General features: G+C 41.2%; 1 protein-coding gene across 1 annotated transcript; it reads left to right on the plus strand.

Moving 5' to 3' along the window:
- Positions 1 to 1,616: 1,616 nt before the first annotated feature.
- LOC121709105 (olfactory receptor 10G4-like) lies at positions 1,617 to 2,570 on the plus strand. The gene has a single exon (XM_042092182.1). It carries the CDS (start codon positions 1,617 to 1,619, stop codon positions 2,568 to 2,570), a length of 954 nt encoding a protein of 317 aa, XP_041948116.1.
- The last annotated feature ends 11,615 nt before the right edge of the window (positions 2,571 to 14,185 follow it).

The raw sequence follows: 14,185 nt of genomic DNA on the forward strand, positions 1-14,185 counted from the left end.
CTTGATGGTTGCACCAGATGATATTTGATTAAGTTGACCTCTTCGGACAAAGTTTGTTTGTATAATAGGATGGACATAAAAATAAAAAATGCTGTGTCATTTTCTACAGAGCTACAAAACACTTTTGAAAAAAATGCTAGATAGAGCAGAACGCACATTTGAATAGATTCAGTGTAATTTAAAAGAAGTTTCCCAAACAGCAGTCATGGTCGGACAGTCGCACCACATGATATTTTGATACTTCACATAAGAGAAAAAATAAAAATACCTAAAGATTTTTCAAAAGGTAAAGTGGTTAAAAATATGGGAGTGCTCCCACATATATATGGTGTGTCTGCAGGCATTCAAACCTTTTATAAACTTAAAAAATGCTGTTGGACAGAAAATCTAGACGTCACGTCATTGACCCTTTAACAATATATTTCACACCATATGTTTTGCATTTTCATGCACTAGTAATTCCCTGGAATTGCGTTTTCTAGTTGAAAATTAAACCTTCATGGTATAGGCCTATCTACGGTGGCCCTGACGGCTCAGCGAAATACAAACACCACAACACTTGCAAGTGTTCACAACACGACCGCAAGACAGTTTAACGAAACACAAACGCCACAACACTTGCAAGTAAGTGTTCACAACACAATCACATTTTATTGTGCAAGTCAATTACGCTGAACAAGAAACTGACAAGAAAAAAAGAAACTTTGACAAGTAAGATGTAAAACTAATGTGTGAAATATAATCACAGTCTGTTCATTCAAATGTTTAATGGTTTAATGCTACAATGAATTTTTACATTGTGATGATCTGTCATTAATTGATGAAGTTTCAGTGGGCAGATGGTCTTGGTTACTACCATACCTCAATAAATTGAAAAATAAAAGCCTGCAGATATCATTTTGTGCATTTTGTGTAACTTAAAATAATGTTTTGCATCATATATGAGGTCCTGGGATGTCTACAGTGTAAACATCAGTGATAGGAGCACTGCAAGGAATTCTAGTCTCTTTAACACGATTTTCAGTTCCAGACTTGCCAGTGAGTTAGTGCAAAAACATATATGAGTATGGATTAAAAACACATATTTTTAAAAAACATTGACCGTTTTGTGAAATATCATGTAGGCAAGAATTAGTTTCAACAATCATTGAGCAACCAAGGGGAAAACATGTAAGACCTTCAGTTTACAAGGAGTTGCAGGAGTAGAACATGGAATTAAACAGAAGAAATATTCATTAATAAAATGGTGTTTTCATAACTTTGCTATAAAACTACTGTAAGCCAACAAATTAAAGAGGTTGGTCAGCTAACCTCTTTGCTGTGTATGAGGTTTACCAGGCACCCAAAAGCCCGGATAAATGCCCAAATGTGTGTTTGGATTTTTAAATCAGAAACTATTTTATGTTGGTGATTGTGGTAGACCATAGTAAAGCCACTAGCAACAATAAAGGGTTGTTTTTGTATTTATTTCCAAGGTTTGTGTTATCTTTGCCTGCGTGTGTGTGTGGGAGGGGGGGGGGGGGGGGGGGGTTTAGGGCAGCATAACCATAACAATCTTGTGAGGCAGGATATATAATAAAAGAATCTTTTCTGCAGAAACTTAACAGTGCTATGACATGGGAACCAAAAATGACACAGCTGTGCGGGTGTCTGAGTTTATCATTACAGGCTTTGATCATCTTTCTCATCAGAAACTACTTGGCTCCTTAATTCTTATTTCTTATGTTCTCACACTGGTTGGTTGTGGCACAAATGTGAGTATAATAGTTGCAGACAGGCGTTTGCACTCACCAATGTATGTATTAATTTGCAATTTAGCCATTGTGGACATAACGTTTAGCACCAGCTCTTGCATAACAATGATAGCTGTGCTTCTTGCAGAAATGAAAAGCATTTCCTTCTATTCATGTTTCACTGGTATGTACTGCTACCATCTTGGTGATATTACTTCTATTCTGACATTAACATGGATGGCTGTGGATCGAATGCTTGCGATTAGCTTGCCACTGAGGTACATCACTATTCTCACAAACAGACGGTGTATCATGAGCATTGTGGCTACCTGGATAATAGGAATGTTATCATTGAGTCAAATTTCAGAAGCAGCATACAACGTTCCATACTGCCAGCCCATAATACAATATGTGTTTTGTGACTATGCTGCAATGATAAGAGCTGGATGTGTGAACCCTGGGCCTTATTTTTCAATCCCAAGTCTCGTGGGCTGGTGGCTGTGGCTTCTGGGCGGACATTTTACTCTAATCTTCTTGACATATGTTGTTATTGTCTGGACTGTTCTAAGACTCTCAGACAAGGGAAGCAAGAAGAAGATGTTTACTACTTGTATTTCACATATCATTGTGGTTTCTGTTTACTACGCACCTAAACTGGTATCTGTGCTGCTCACTAGAGTTGGTGTGACACTCAACCTGACTGAGAGGAATGCTCTGCTTATCGTGGCCTCAACGCTGCCACCTCTCATCAACCCTATAATTTACTGTCTAACAACAAAAGAACTGAGAGCACACCTGATAAACCTCTTCACTAAAAACCGTGTTGAAATCAAGTGACTGAGTGAAAGCAAAAAGACAGTAGCTTATTCTCTCACAATGTTTTCAGTTATCTGAAACAGTACTTTAGAATTTAAATGCTGTTTAAAAAATAAGATGTGCTGGCTCAAGTCATATACTGCCCTTGATGCTCTTGATTGATCAATAAAGACTACTCTGTGTACTGAGCTAATGCTGTTTCTATGGGGAACAGGTAGCATGTATGTAACATTAGACTTTTCCTATTTTGCTCAACTGTCTTCACATTATTGCGTCACAACGTAACAACCAGATTGATAACTATGGTTATGGTTATGGTTATAGGATTTGGCAGATCCTTTTGTCCAAAGCGAATACTATAATATAACTATATATACACAGTACTCTATATGAAACTATATATACTCCATTAATAATTACTATGTAACTACAGTATATATAATAATTACTATATATAATAATTACTATGTATAACTATAAATCCACCTAGTGTTCTAATCTGTGTAGTAATATGTGATCAACAGTGTGAAATGCTGGTCCAATAGCATCAGGACTGATGTATTGCCTTTATCTGTATTGAGGTGTATGCCATTTAAAACCTTAAGAGCTGTTTCAGTGCTTTGATTGGCAAAAAACAGACTGTAATACATTTCACGCAGCTGCGTGAATCACGGAAATTCATATCGCGATAATTCAATCGCATAGACTACAACTACCTAGCTGGAATCAAAGCACATAGATTCCCCTCTCACACCCTACACACGCACTTCAAACAAACACACAGGCGCAAAATTTCACTTTGACGAATTTATGTAGTCTCATCGTCTCAGCTAGTTACTTTACTGTGAGCCATGCTCTTCCTTACTTGAAAAACCTTTGAAAAAAGAGGATTGAAGTAGCCTAGTGTGTGTTTGGGAATGAACGTTAGCTCAGATGCTTTCTGAGACTTTTTGTGGTCTTAATGCAGCATTTTACAAAGCACTGACAGGGCCACCAAGGACTGTGAGCGAATCAACAGCAGAAAAACCTATTTAGCAAGTAGAAATGTCCCAGTCTGGTGTTTAGGATGCATCATAGACAGGTTATCTTTCAGGTATATTTTCCATTAGAAAACCATCGCGTTAGCAAACGCGTTGTGGCTAACTCACTTAGCTCCTGTTATTCTCAGATTTATTTCAGCTTCAAGAAGAAATGGGAATGACATTTTATGTCAAAATCATCCTACCCTTATTAGACATTCTCTGCGGTAAACTAGGAAATGTCCATTGTTTTTCCAACCCACTTTAACTTCCAACAAAGTTACGTATGTGTGTGTGTGCGTGTGTGTGTTTCTGTCTGTGTGTGTACTGTATGTGTGAGTGCATACGTGTGTGTGTGTGTGTGTTTGTGTGTGTATGTGTATGCGTGTGTCTGTGCCTATGGATGTGAGTGTGTGTGCATGTGTGCATGTGTGTGTATGTGTGCATGTGTACGTATTGATGTATGTATGTGTGCATGTGTGTGTATTGATTTATGTATGTGTGTTTGCGAGAAAGAGTGTGTGTGAGACAATATCCTCTTCCAGCAACCCTAATTTGTTTTAGACCCACCCATGGATGAAATTCTATAAAACTTGGCATACCCCCAGAGAATGTCAGGTTAATCATACACATAACATTTGGTCATACCTGTCAACATTTAGCTTTCCAAAAACGGGAGATTTTTTTTCGGGGGGGGTCAGTGTTCATACCGGATCTGTGTAACAGCTAGTTCTGGAGTAGGCCATTCAACGAGCCCGCTTGCTTACGACCTATGCTTACGACGAGACTCAGGCTGCGCAGTCGGCACCCGCTTCCTTATTTGGGTTTTGGGTTGCCAGGTTGGGTTTTAGCCTATGACAAAACGGTTGAAATTTAAACTAAGTGATCGTGTATGTGTAGGGTGTATTTCATACACAATCTGGCAACCTGAATGGATCAATGATTTTAAAGTTAAGTTTGATGGCCATGCAAATTACGGGAGTCCCCGCGGACCAAACAAAATTTTTCGTAAAAGTCTAGTGGGGCTACATACCCACCAAATTTCATGTGCCCCGGTGTTTCAATTGCGCCTCGAAAATGTAGTCAGATTCTAGTTTCTGAGAAGACTGCAAAACGGACGCCGACTTGGCTTTGTTGCTGTTGAAATTATAAGTAGCCTACCCTTGGGTGAACTTCGTTTTGTAATATGGTTTGATAGTCTCTTGAACAATGTGTAGCCCTGTATGTGTTTAGCTTGGTTTCTTGGGGGTTTAGCCAAAGTCCTTTTAGGCAAGTCACTCATCGGGCATCCTACTCAGCAGAAATGCGTGTGCACAAGGCTTCACGACACCAATCTTGCTCCAGCGGCGAGTTCACAACACATGATTGGCAAGATGTCTTCACAACACACCATATGGTTGGTTCAATGTATTCACATCACACCACATGATTGGCTCAATGTATTCACATGTCAACGTTTTGCTGAGGGAGGGGTGGGGTTACAAACTAACCCCATGCATTTCTATGGAAGATTTTTTGAGTGCTGTGTCTCCTCATTAGAAAGTCTCTGGTTTAGCGTAGCAGTCATTTGCTACCGAAGCTGCAGGGGGAGCTATGTCGTGAAAAATGCAAGCCCAAATCCGGTGAAAACCCAGAAACAGCGAAGGAATAACCAGACCTGCATAGGGCTTCTTTAAGCGAGCGAAACCGTTTTCCAGATCTTAGCGGTGTAAACAGTCCATTGTTGGGGTGTTATGGCCACCTTATGTTCCTTATGATTTACGATTTTTGGCACACCCTACTGGCTGTGAGTGGAAGGGGTGCTGTTACCTGCAGTTTTCAGTGTTTGCTCCCTAACCAGGTGATCCAATTAGCCAGGATCAGAGGCGGACAGAGTACACAGCTTCATTACTTGAGTAAAAGTACAGATAACCTTTCCTAAATTTTACTCAAGTACAAGTAAAAGTACAACAGTCAGATGTCTACTTAAGTAAAAGTACTGAAGTACTTGTTTTTAAAAGAGTACAAGAGTAGCCTACATTTTTTTTTTTTTTTTCAAATATTGCATTAGTACTGCCACAGTGCTTACATTTATGTACAGAAACGTCCTACATGGAGTTATGAAAAAAATGAATGTTAATACCTTGGAGAATGTAAAATGAATTGAAAGTAAAATCAAGTCATTTTCATCTTTTTACCATGTTGCCAGGGATGGGCAGTATTTCTAATACATGTATTTAAAATATGTATTTCAAATACAAAATACTATTTTGTTATTGAAACACGTGAAGCGAAAACTATAATTAACTTGTTCAGAAAATGTAATAGTCTGGTGAGGTGGGGCCACAGTTTGGCACATTCCCGGGATGGACCTGCTGCATCTTCATCCATTGTTTCGTCCATGGTTTTGTCTCTTATCTAAATCTGACCATGGAGTTGACTTTGGCGGAAAGCTGAGGTGATTCCTGATAGGCTGTCCCAATCAGTGGCGCCTGCACAATTCAATCACGTTTGAGAGGGAAACAACAAATTGAGGATTTCCGAGATTTTCTTTTTTTTAGAAGAAGTAACGGGTACTCACGGTTATGGATAGAAATGTAGTGGAGTAAAGAGTACAATATTTGCCTCTCAAATGTACTTGAGTAAAGTCATGAGTACTCCCCAAAAATGATACTTCAGTAAAGTACAGATCCCTCAAAATTGGTACAAAAAGTACTGTACTCAAGTAAATGTACTCCATTACTGTCCGTCTCTGGCCAGGATGCGGTGCACCTGGCCAGCCGCTTCAAAAGGCACATTCTGGACCTGGTCTGCAGAGCGTTTTGAGCATTTTCGTCGGCTTTCAAGCCTGCTTACTGCCCTTTTTAGGGAACACTCAAATAAATAGCCTTTTGAGCCTAAACCTAGTTTTGTTTTCCAATTTATGTGACGGTTTTCCCTGGGGAACCGTAACATGGGGTGACTGGGGTCCTTTATGATCTCCCTGGTTCTGGTCTGGCACCGCTTGATGTAAATGGATTGCAGGTCAGATAGCTCAGTGCGGGTGATGCGCTCAGCTGAACGCGCCACTCTCTGGAGAGCTTGTCTGTCCTGCCTTAGTGGTGTTGCCAAATCAGGTGGAGATGTTTCCTGTCAGGATGATCTTGATGGTGCAAGCAGCACCCTCGGTGGTAGGTGGAAGTCTCTCAAACACCATAGGTGGAACAGACGCTGATGAGCCTTCTTAACCAGAGTGTTGATGTGAAAAGACCACGCCAGGTCATGTGCGATGTGAATGCCCAGGTATCGGAAGCTGTCCACTCTCTCCACTGGGGTCCCATTGATGAATGGGTGCTTGTAGTTCCTCGCTCGCTTTGTGCTTAAGTCCACAATTAGCTCCTTTGTCTTGCTGATGTTCAGGAAGAGGTTATTCTCCTGGCACCAGTTCTCCTAGATAGGCCTGTTTGTTCTTGTCAGAGAGCAGGCCTACCACGACAGTGTCGTCAGTAAACTTGGCGATTGAAGTGGAGTCTGGTGAGGCTACACAGTCGTGTGTGTACAGAGAGTACAACAGTGGGCTCAGGACACAGCCCTGGGGAGCTCCAGTGCTGAGTGTGATTGGGGGAAAGACATTTTCTCACCCTAACTGCTTGTGGTCTGTCTGAGAGGAAGTTGAAGATCCAGTGACATAGGGATGTGCTTAGTCCTAGGTCACTCAACTTGCAGAAGAGCTTGGGGGTAATTATGGTATTAAATGCTGAACTGTAGACCACAACCAGCATTTCAACATAATTCCCTTTCTTCTTTGTCCAGATGGCAAAGGGAAGTATGCACATTGTAGTGGGTCCATGGTGGCAGGAATAGAGGACGTAATGAAGTCTTTGACCAGTTGCTCAAAGTAGCAGTAAATATAAATTTTGTCATGTTGGGTGCCACGGTTCGGCTAGTTATTACGTACATTCGTCTGAAATTGAAGACATAGCTAGATGCTATACTAGAAGTTAGATGTACTTGTATTCAGTTGTGGAACATGGGACGTGAAATTCAAACGAACAATTTTGAGCAAACTTTCTTCCATCCTACAGTTTCTTCCACCGTTCAGGGGGCACAAGACTGTTTTTCTCAGCTAAACAATTTACTTGGTGCACACCATTTTAGTCTATGGCGTTTGACGCGGTTGGCACCCGTCACCACCTATATGCCACATAGACAATTCAGGCCTTGACATAGAAATTGTGAAATAACAACATACTCAATGACTGCACTCACCATTTGAGTACCTATAGGGTCCACATTCCTATGGGCCAGGTGATATAAACATTGACAAACCAGAGACCATACAATGACTTCCTTATATCCCACATCATGTGTTAACATGTAAAAATAACAATACTATAAAATTCTTTACAATTTTGCACATCATCCATGTTAATGAATATCTTCCTCGCCAGACATTATTCCCCTCCTGCCATTACTCCCATGTGCCATTAATTAGGACCTTTATTAAAATGCCATGCCTTTGGGAGCACATAACATGCATTATACAGCATGTTTCCTACACAGAGACAATTCAGTGAGCTTTACAAAAAAAGGAAAAAAGAAGAACAAAAGATTGACCATTTTGGTGCATCATGAATTATTATTGCTGGACAATGTTATGAAATCCTACACTGCATGTTGTAACTCATTGTACAGATCACACAGCCTGTAATGCATTACCTTACTTTGTTACCCAATAAAGTAATTAAATACAGTAACATGTTACTTTGTAACTCAATACCCTCAACACTGTAGGTGTATGATGGGATCAAACCTCTCTAAATCAAAAATGTCAAGTTCATGTCAAGTTAACCATAAGTGTATTGCAGTCTTCAATGTAATAGTCTAACAGAGTGTTGAATTTTAAAAGCCATACTTCCTAAGAAACCTGAAGACATTAAGCTAGGCCTCCTACATCCTGACCCTAGTCACTGAAGTCATAAAGACTCCTTGATTTTTGACCCTTTATGTTGATGAAGCAAATGCATTATGGATCCCTCCTTATCCACAGTATTGTGAACAGTGCCTTGCCTGCCTGCAAAACACCATAGGCCACATGTATCAGTTTAATGCATGCACTTATATAAGAGGTTTGACCCAGGGACTATTTTCACCAAGAAGCAGGAAGGTGAGAGGTTAAAAAGAGGGAAAGAGGAAAAACCCCAGACTTAAATCATTATTCTACCCATAAATACATTTATATGACTTGTCGGGAAAATACACATATATACACAAACTATGCAGTATTGCAAAAGGAGAGAAGTGCCGCACACTCCCGAGTTACACATATAAGTCTTTAATGTGACGTTTCGGCCTATCGGCCTTCCTCGGGTCACGTGTGCCGACAGGCCGAAACGTTGTCACATTAAAGACTTATATGTGTAACTCGGGAGTGTGCGGCACTTCTCTCCTTTTGCAAGTGTTTTACTGGTTGCCAGCACCTCCTTTTCTGGTGTGCGTTTTGCACCTCCATTCATAAACTATGCAGTATTGCCAATTTCCTTACTGTTTTCTCGGGTTGTGCTTTGTTTTTCGCTGGCTTTGTCATGACGAATGTCTGAGAAACTCCATCGCTACCTTTTTCTAGCCGGTGCCTGGCGTGTATGTGTATTTGAATGCAGTAAAGCAATTCGTTACACTCGTTATACTTCCTGACACTGAGGCCATCGGCCCGCCGGCCCACAGTTGCAAGGGTGTTTTTTCCGCTCACAAGCGCTAGGGGGAAGCGAGACGGCCACCATTCAACCCGAAAAAAGTCATATAACCATTCCAATGACTCTTAATTTACCTTCATTAAACATAACTGTTTAATGAAGGTAAATTAAGCGAAAAAACTTGCATATTAAGCTAAAAACCTGCATAGTGTGCCTTTAATGGCTTCTACAGTACACATTATCAAGTAGGTTAAATGGTCTGTACATCAATGAGGGATTCCCACTCACGTATTGTTAATTATGTATGGCCTGTTATTGCCGTTACTGAACTGTCATCAAGTAAAATACAGGCATCTGGAGATGATCAATTTGTCAATCTAGAAAACTATTAAATTTGGGACTCCAACTTCACAACAAGAACTGTAGCAATGACAAGGGAGATGTTTTAACTCTTTGTTAATGTGCACAGGCAGATTTAACTATTGCTCAGACTTAAAAAGGTAATTGGCACATTGGCATGCATTGTTTTTGATAACTCTAACAAAAAGCCTACATACACAAATAAAAGGATTTATATCTTAGATGTTTAAAAGTACTTTGTATATAGTAAATGGCAGAAACATTATCTTGGAGACTGTTGTTTGTCATAGTTTTGAACATTTACATTCAGCAAAAAGTTGCATAATGGGTACATTGTGGCTGCTGCCAGTTTGTTGTGAGGATATGGCATATCCTGTGGGAGTGAAATGACAACAGTGCTTGCTGTTGTTAGCCAAAGAGCACAGCTCACACAGACTGCTAAGGCTACCTGGGCCATTTAATTAACCCTCTGAAGACTGTGTCAAATTACAAAGGACTTTGACAGAGTGCGTACTCCTAAGATAATTAATCCATGTACCTTACCTGAGGTAAAGTTAATCACAGTGAACAACACAATAACAGAGGCCTAAGCAAACAGGCTTTGTTTGATTGAGTACGTCACACTATGCGTCACGTCCCAGTCTAGGGGTTCTATGGGACATGAGCAAATGATAGGAGACTGCCAAAAATAGAAGTATAATTCAAAAATATTTATTTACAAAAACACTAAGAAAATATGGACGAACGAAAAATAAGGCTGCCCGTCAAAAGTAGGCCCAGGTAATCCCCAGCCTTTTCCTAGACTCTTACTCAGGGGATAGGCAGGAGCGACAGTGACGGCCAAAAACCAGAGCGCGTGGCTTGCGCAAGCGGTGTAGCGTGGCGTAGTAGCGGCCAACCCAAAATCCAAGAACGCCCTTCTTGTGACGTAGGAGGCCCCCTTTTAAAGGGCGGAAACCCAATCACAGTGCATGGCAATTTAGGAGTAGTTTGCCCAGTTTGCACAGTAGTCCACTGTCTGGATCAGTCTCACGCATGTATAGGCAAAACTGTATCAGACCGGTGTAACGTTGGTAAATCTTCCATTGCACAGCATGATTTTTGTAGCACATGCAAGAAATGACAGTCGAAAGATACAATTACAGTGCTGCTATCAATTTGCTTGGTATAACCGCATTTATAGTTTTCTACAAACTCAATCAAATCAATCAAATTGGCCTCCATCACTCAACCAACGCTAACGGTAACATTATTGTACCTAGGTCCTTATTGATATTATAAGATTAACGTACCTGCAGTAAAAACCAAGCATGTCCGATAAACATTCTTAGATTTATTTCGGCTTCAAGAAGAAATGGGAATTACATTTCATGTGAACATCGTCCTATCCTTATTAGACGTTCTCTGCGGTAAACTACAGTCCTTGTAGGAAGCGTCCATTGTTTTTCCAACCCACTTTTAACTTCCAACAAAATTACGTCTCACTGCAACGATGCGCCATCTAGTGGACAAACGACTACGTATCGCCAATACTGGAAATGCAGCCATGATGATGATGATGAATATTTGGCTTTCTTTTAATCCTACTGAATTTGTAATTATGTATTGGCCGTTCTAATACCGATAGTATGTGCGTGCCTGTGTGTGTGTGCATGTGTATATGTGTGCACCGCCATCTACAGGACAATGAGTGTACAGTCACTAAATGTACACATATCCTAAATTTTTATAGACCCCCCCCCCCCCCCATGGAGGAAATTCTACGAAACTTGGCATACCCCCAGAGAATGCCAGGTCAATCATACACATACAATTTGGTGCAGTTCTGAACATCTTAACTGAAGATAGGGGCGATTAAAGCAGAATGATATTGCATTTTCATTTTTTACCGGGGGGGTGCAAATCACAAATGAGTGATTATGGGCCAGGTTGTTGTGGGCCCTTAAGACCAACATACCATAAAAGATTCTTCATCCTCAGTGCCACAGTTCAGGTAGTTATTTAGGATTATTTAGTTTATTAGTTATTTTGTGCGGTTCGGGGGGCCGGGCACGGGGGGGGGGGTGGTGGGAGTGGCCCCCGGGGACGAAACAAAATTTTTCCGTAAAAGTCTAGTGGGGCTACATACCCACCAAATTTCATCAAAAAAAACTTTGACAATCATTATATTATACGACCGCTTCGCTAGCGGCGGTCATAATAAATATATCAGCACACTGTCTTCTATGCTCCCAAGGTGATTTAATAGGTACAACGTTTTAACCACTCAGGTCTTTGTCAGGTACATCAAAAGACTTTTGATGTACCTGACCCTCAACAGTAACTTAAACTTAAAATAGGGCAGCAACCAAAGTACTATCCAGATGCATAATATACTAGATAGAGTACCAGAACATCCAGTGTACTGTTGAAAGACTCAGGAGGCAAGAACAAAGGTAAGCAATTTTAGTGTTCATGACTGTAATACTGTACAGGTAACATCAGAGTCTTTATGGCGAGGAGGCATAGGCCCGGTCCTTGGTCCAGTCAAGCACTGAGATCATTGCAGATCCTGCCAGATTGAGACAGCAGAAGTGGAGCAACCTAGTGGTGGTTGGGGAGGAAGGAAGGGGACATGATGTTGGCCTCTGAAAGCACAGATATGTAAGCCAAGCAATTTTAAAGACCAATGTAGGCCAGCAATTAGACAGGAGTAATCAGGGTCGGAGTGGGAATAAAATTGCACCCAGTGAGTTTTTGTATGGACCAACCCTATTTCCCCCAATGTTGATACAGGGCAATATCAGGCTATTCATATGGCTAAAGCTAAGCAATATTATGCTGGCAGCACAGTTTAGCTTTGCAGTATGTAGAATCCACTACACACATTAGATTAGATTAGATTAGATTCAACTTTATTGTCATTGTGCAGAGTACAAGTACAAAGCCAAAGAAATGCAGTTTGCGTCTAACCAAAAGTGCAAAAAAGCAGAAAAGTGCAATATGATACACAAAGTATAGACAGGTGATGCATAGGCAGGACAAGAAATGTAATGCAGTGTAGACAGTAGTATGTAGTTGGTTTACAGAAGTTGGTTTAGAGTAATATTTAGATATAAATATGTGCAGTGTATTAGCAGATACTTTATAAGGGCAGAATAAATATGGCTATGTGATATGAACAGTGTATGAACAACATGTACAGATGTTACAATATAATAGCAGTACGAATAATATAGATATTTGCAGTGTATTAACAGAATATATTATTCTGAAAAACAGAATAAATATGGATATTCAGTATGAACCATATAGACAGATATGTACAGTATGTACAGCTATGTGCAGTGTGGTAACAGTAACATTGTAGTGCAGATACGGTAACATTATAAGAGTATTAAGAATAAGTGTATGTGCAGGATGGATAGTATGAAGAGCAGTAGTCCCTGTCAAGGTTGCCAAGTCGTGCACAACTCAACAGGCACAGGCAAGGAAGCATCAGGCGGGGGGGGGGCTTAGTTGATTGGTTGTCACCGGGATGCAGAGTTAGAGTTCAGTAGGGTGACAGCCGCAGGAAAGAAGCTTCCTCTGAACCTGCTGGTTCGGGTGCGGAGAGACCTGTAACGCCTCCCGGAGGGTAGTAGGGAGAACAGTCTGTGGCTGGGGTGAGAACAGTCTTTGATGATGCTGCACGCCTTACGCAACGCATCGCTTGCCCTGGATGGCCTCAATGGAGGGGACTGAGGAACCAGTGATGCGTTGGGCAGGTCATTAACGCTTGTTGCAGTGGAGTATTTTGACACCAGCACGATGGATGTGGTTTTAAAACACGCGGGGACAGCCGCCTGGGCTAGTGACAGATTAAATATGTCAGTCCAAACCTCAGTCAGCTGCACAGCACAGGTCCCGAGTACGCGTCCGGGGATACCGATGTCCAAAAGTTCCTGTCGGGTGTACGATATGTACGCTAAACTGTTTTTACTGAAAATACTTGAAATAAACAAGCATATTACCACTAATTTGCAAAATCCGGAGAGACACAGGGCGTCGCAATGCGTCCGCGCCGCCATCTTGGTCGTTATACATAATCTCTCTATTACAAGTTCAGATGACATAGCCTGGTCCTTACCGCCGGTGACTACGTTTCTCTTCGTCATACAGTCTGGAACAATGTAATAAAAATCTGTCTCCGTAATGGGCGGATGCTTATTTTGAGGTTTAAAAATCATTGGAGTTCCCTTAACCAATCAGCAACGTTTGGTAATGACGTATGCTGTGCGCCAGAGTTCAGGCTCTACGCTTCCAACTTCTGCTCTCAGTAGTAAACAGTCCGCTGGCTAGTATGTAGGCTACCCGACTGCCAGGGCAGTCTCTTCGTAGTGGATATATCTCTAACTTGCGCCAGCCATAGACCGAGAGTTGTATACCAAAAGCGTCACGTCACCGAGATTATATCAGCTCTTGTCACACGCCAGTTTTCCTCTTATCTCTTCTCGCCGATTGTTGTTCTACGCAGCCCGGTGACTTCATCGGAGCTACGGAGCTTACTTCAACCTCCACGGGCTGTTCAGACTACACTCTCGGATAAGTTGGATTGTACTGACGACCTACGTGTTATTTAACCAGG

Source organism: Alosa sapidissima, chromosome 5 (assembly GCF_018492685.1).
Source record: "Alosa sapidissima isolate fAloSap1 chromosome 5, fAloSap1.pri, whole genome shotgun sequence".
Classification (NCBI taxonomy): Eukaryota; Metazoa; Chordata; class Actinopteri; order Clupeiformes; family Clupeidae; genus Alosa; species Alosa sapidissima.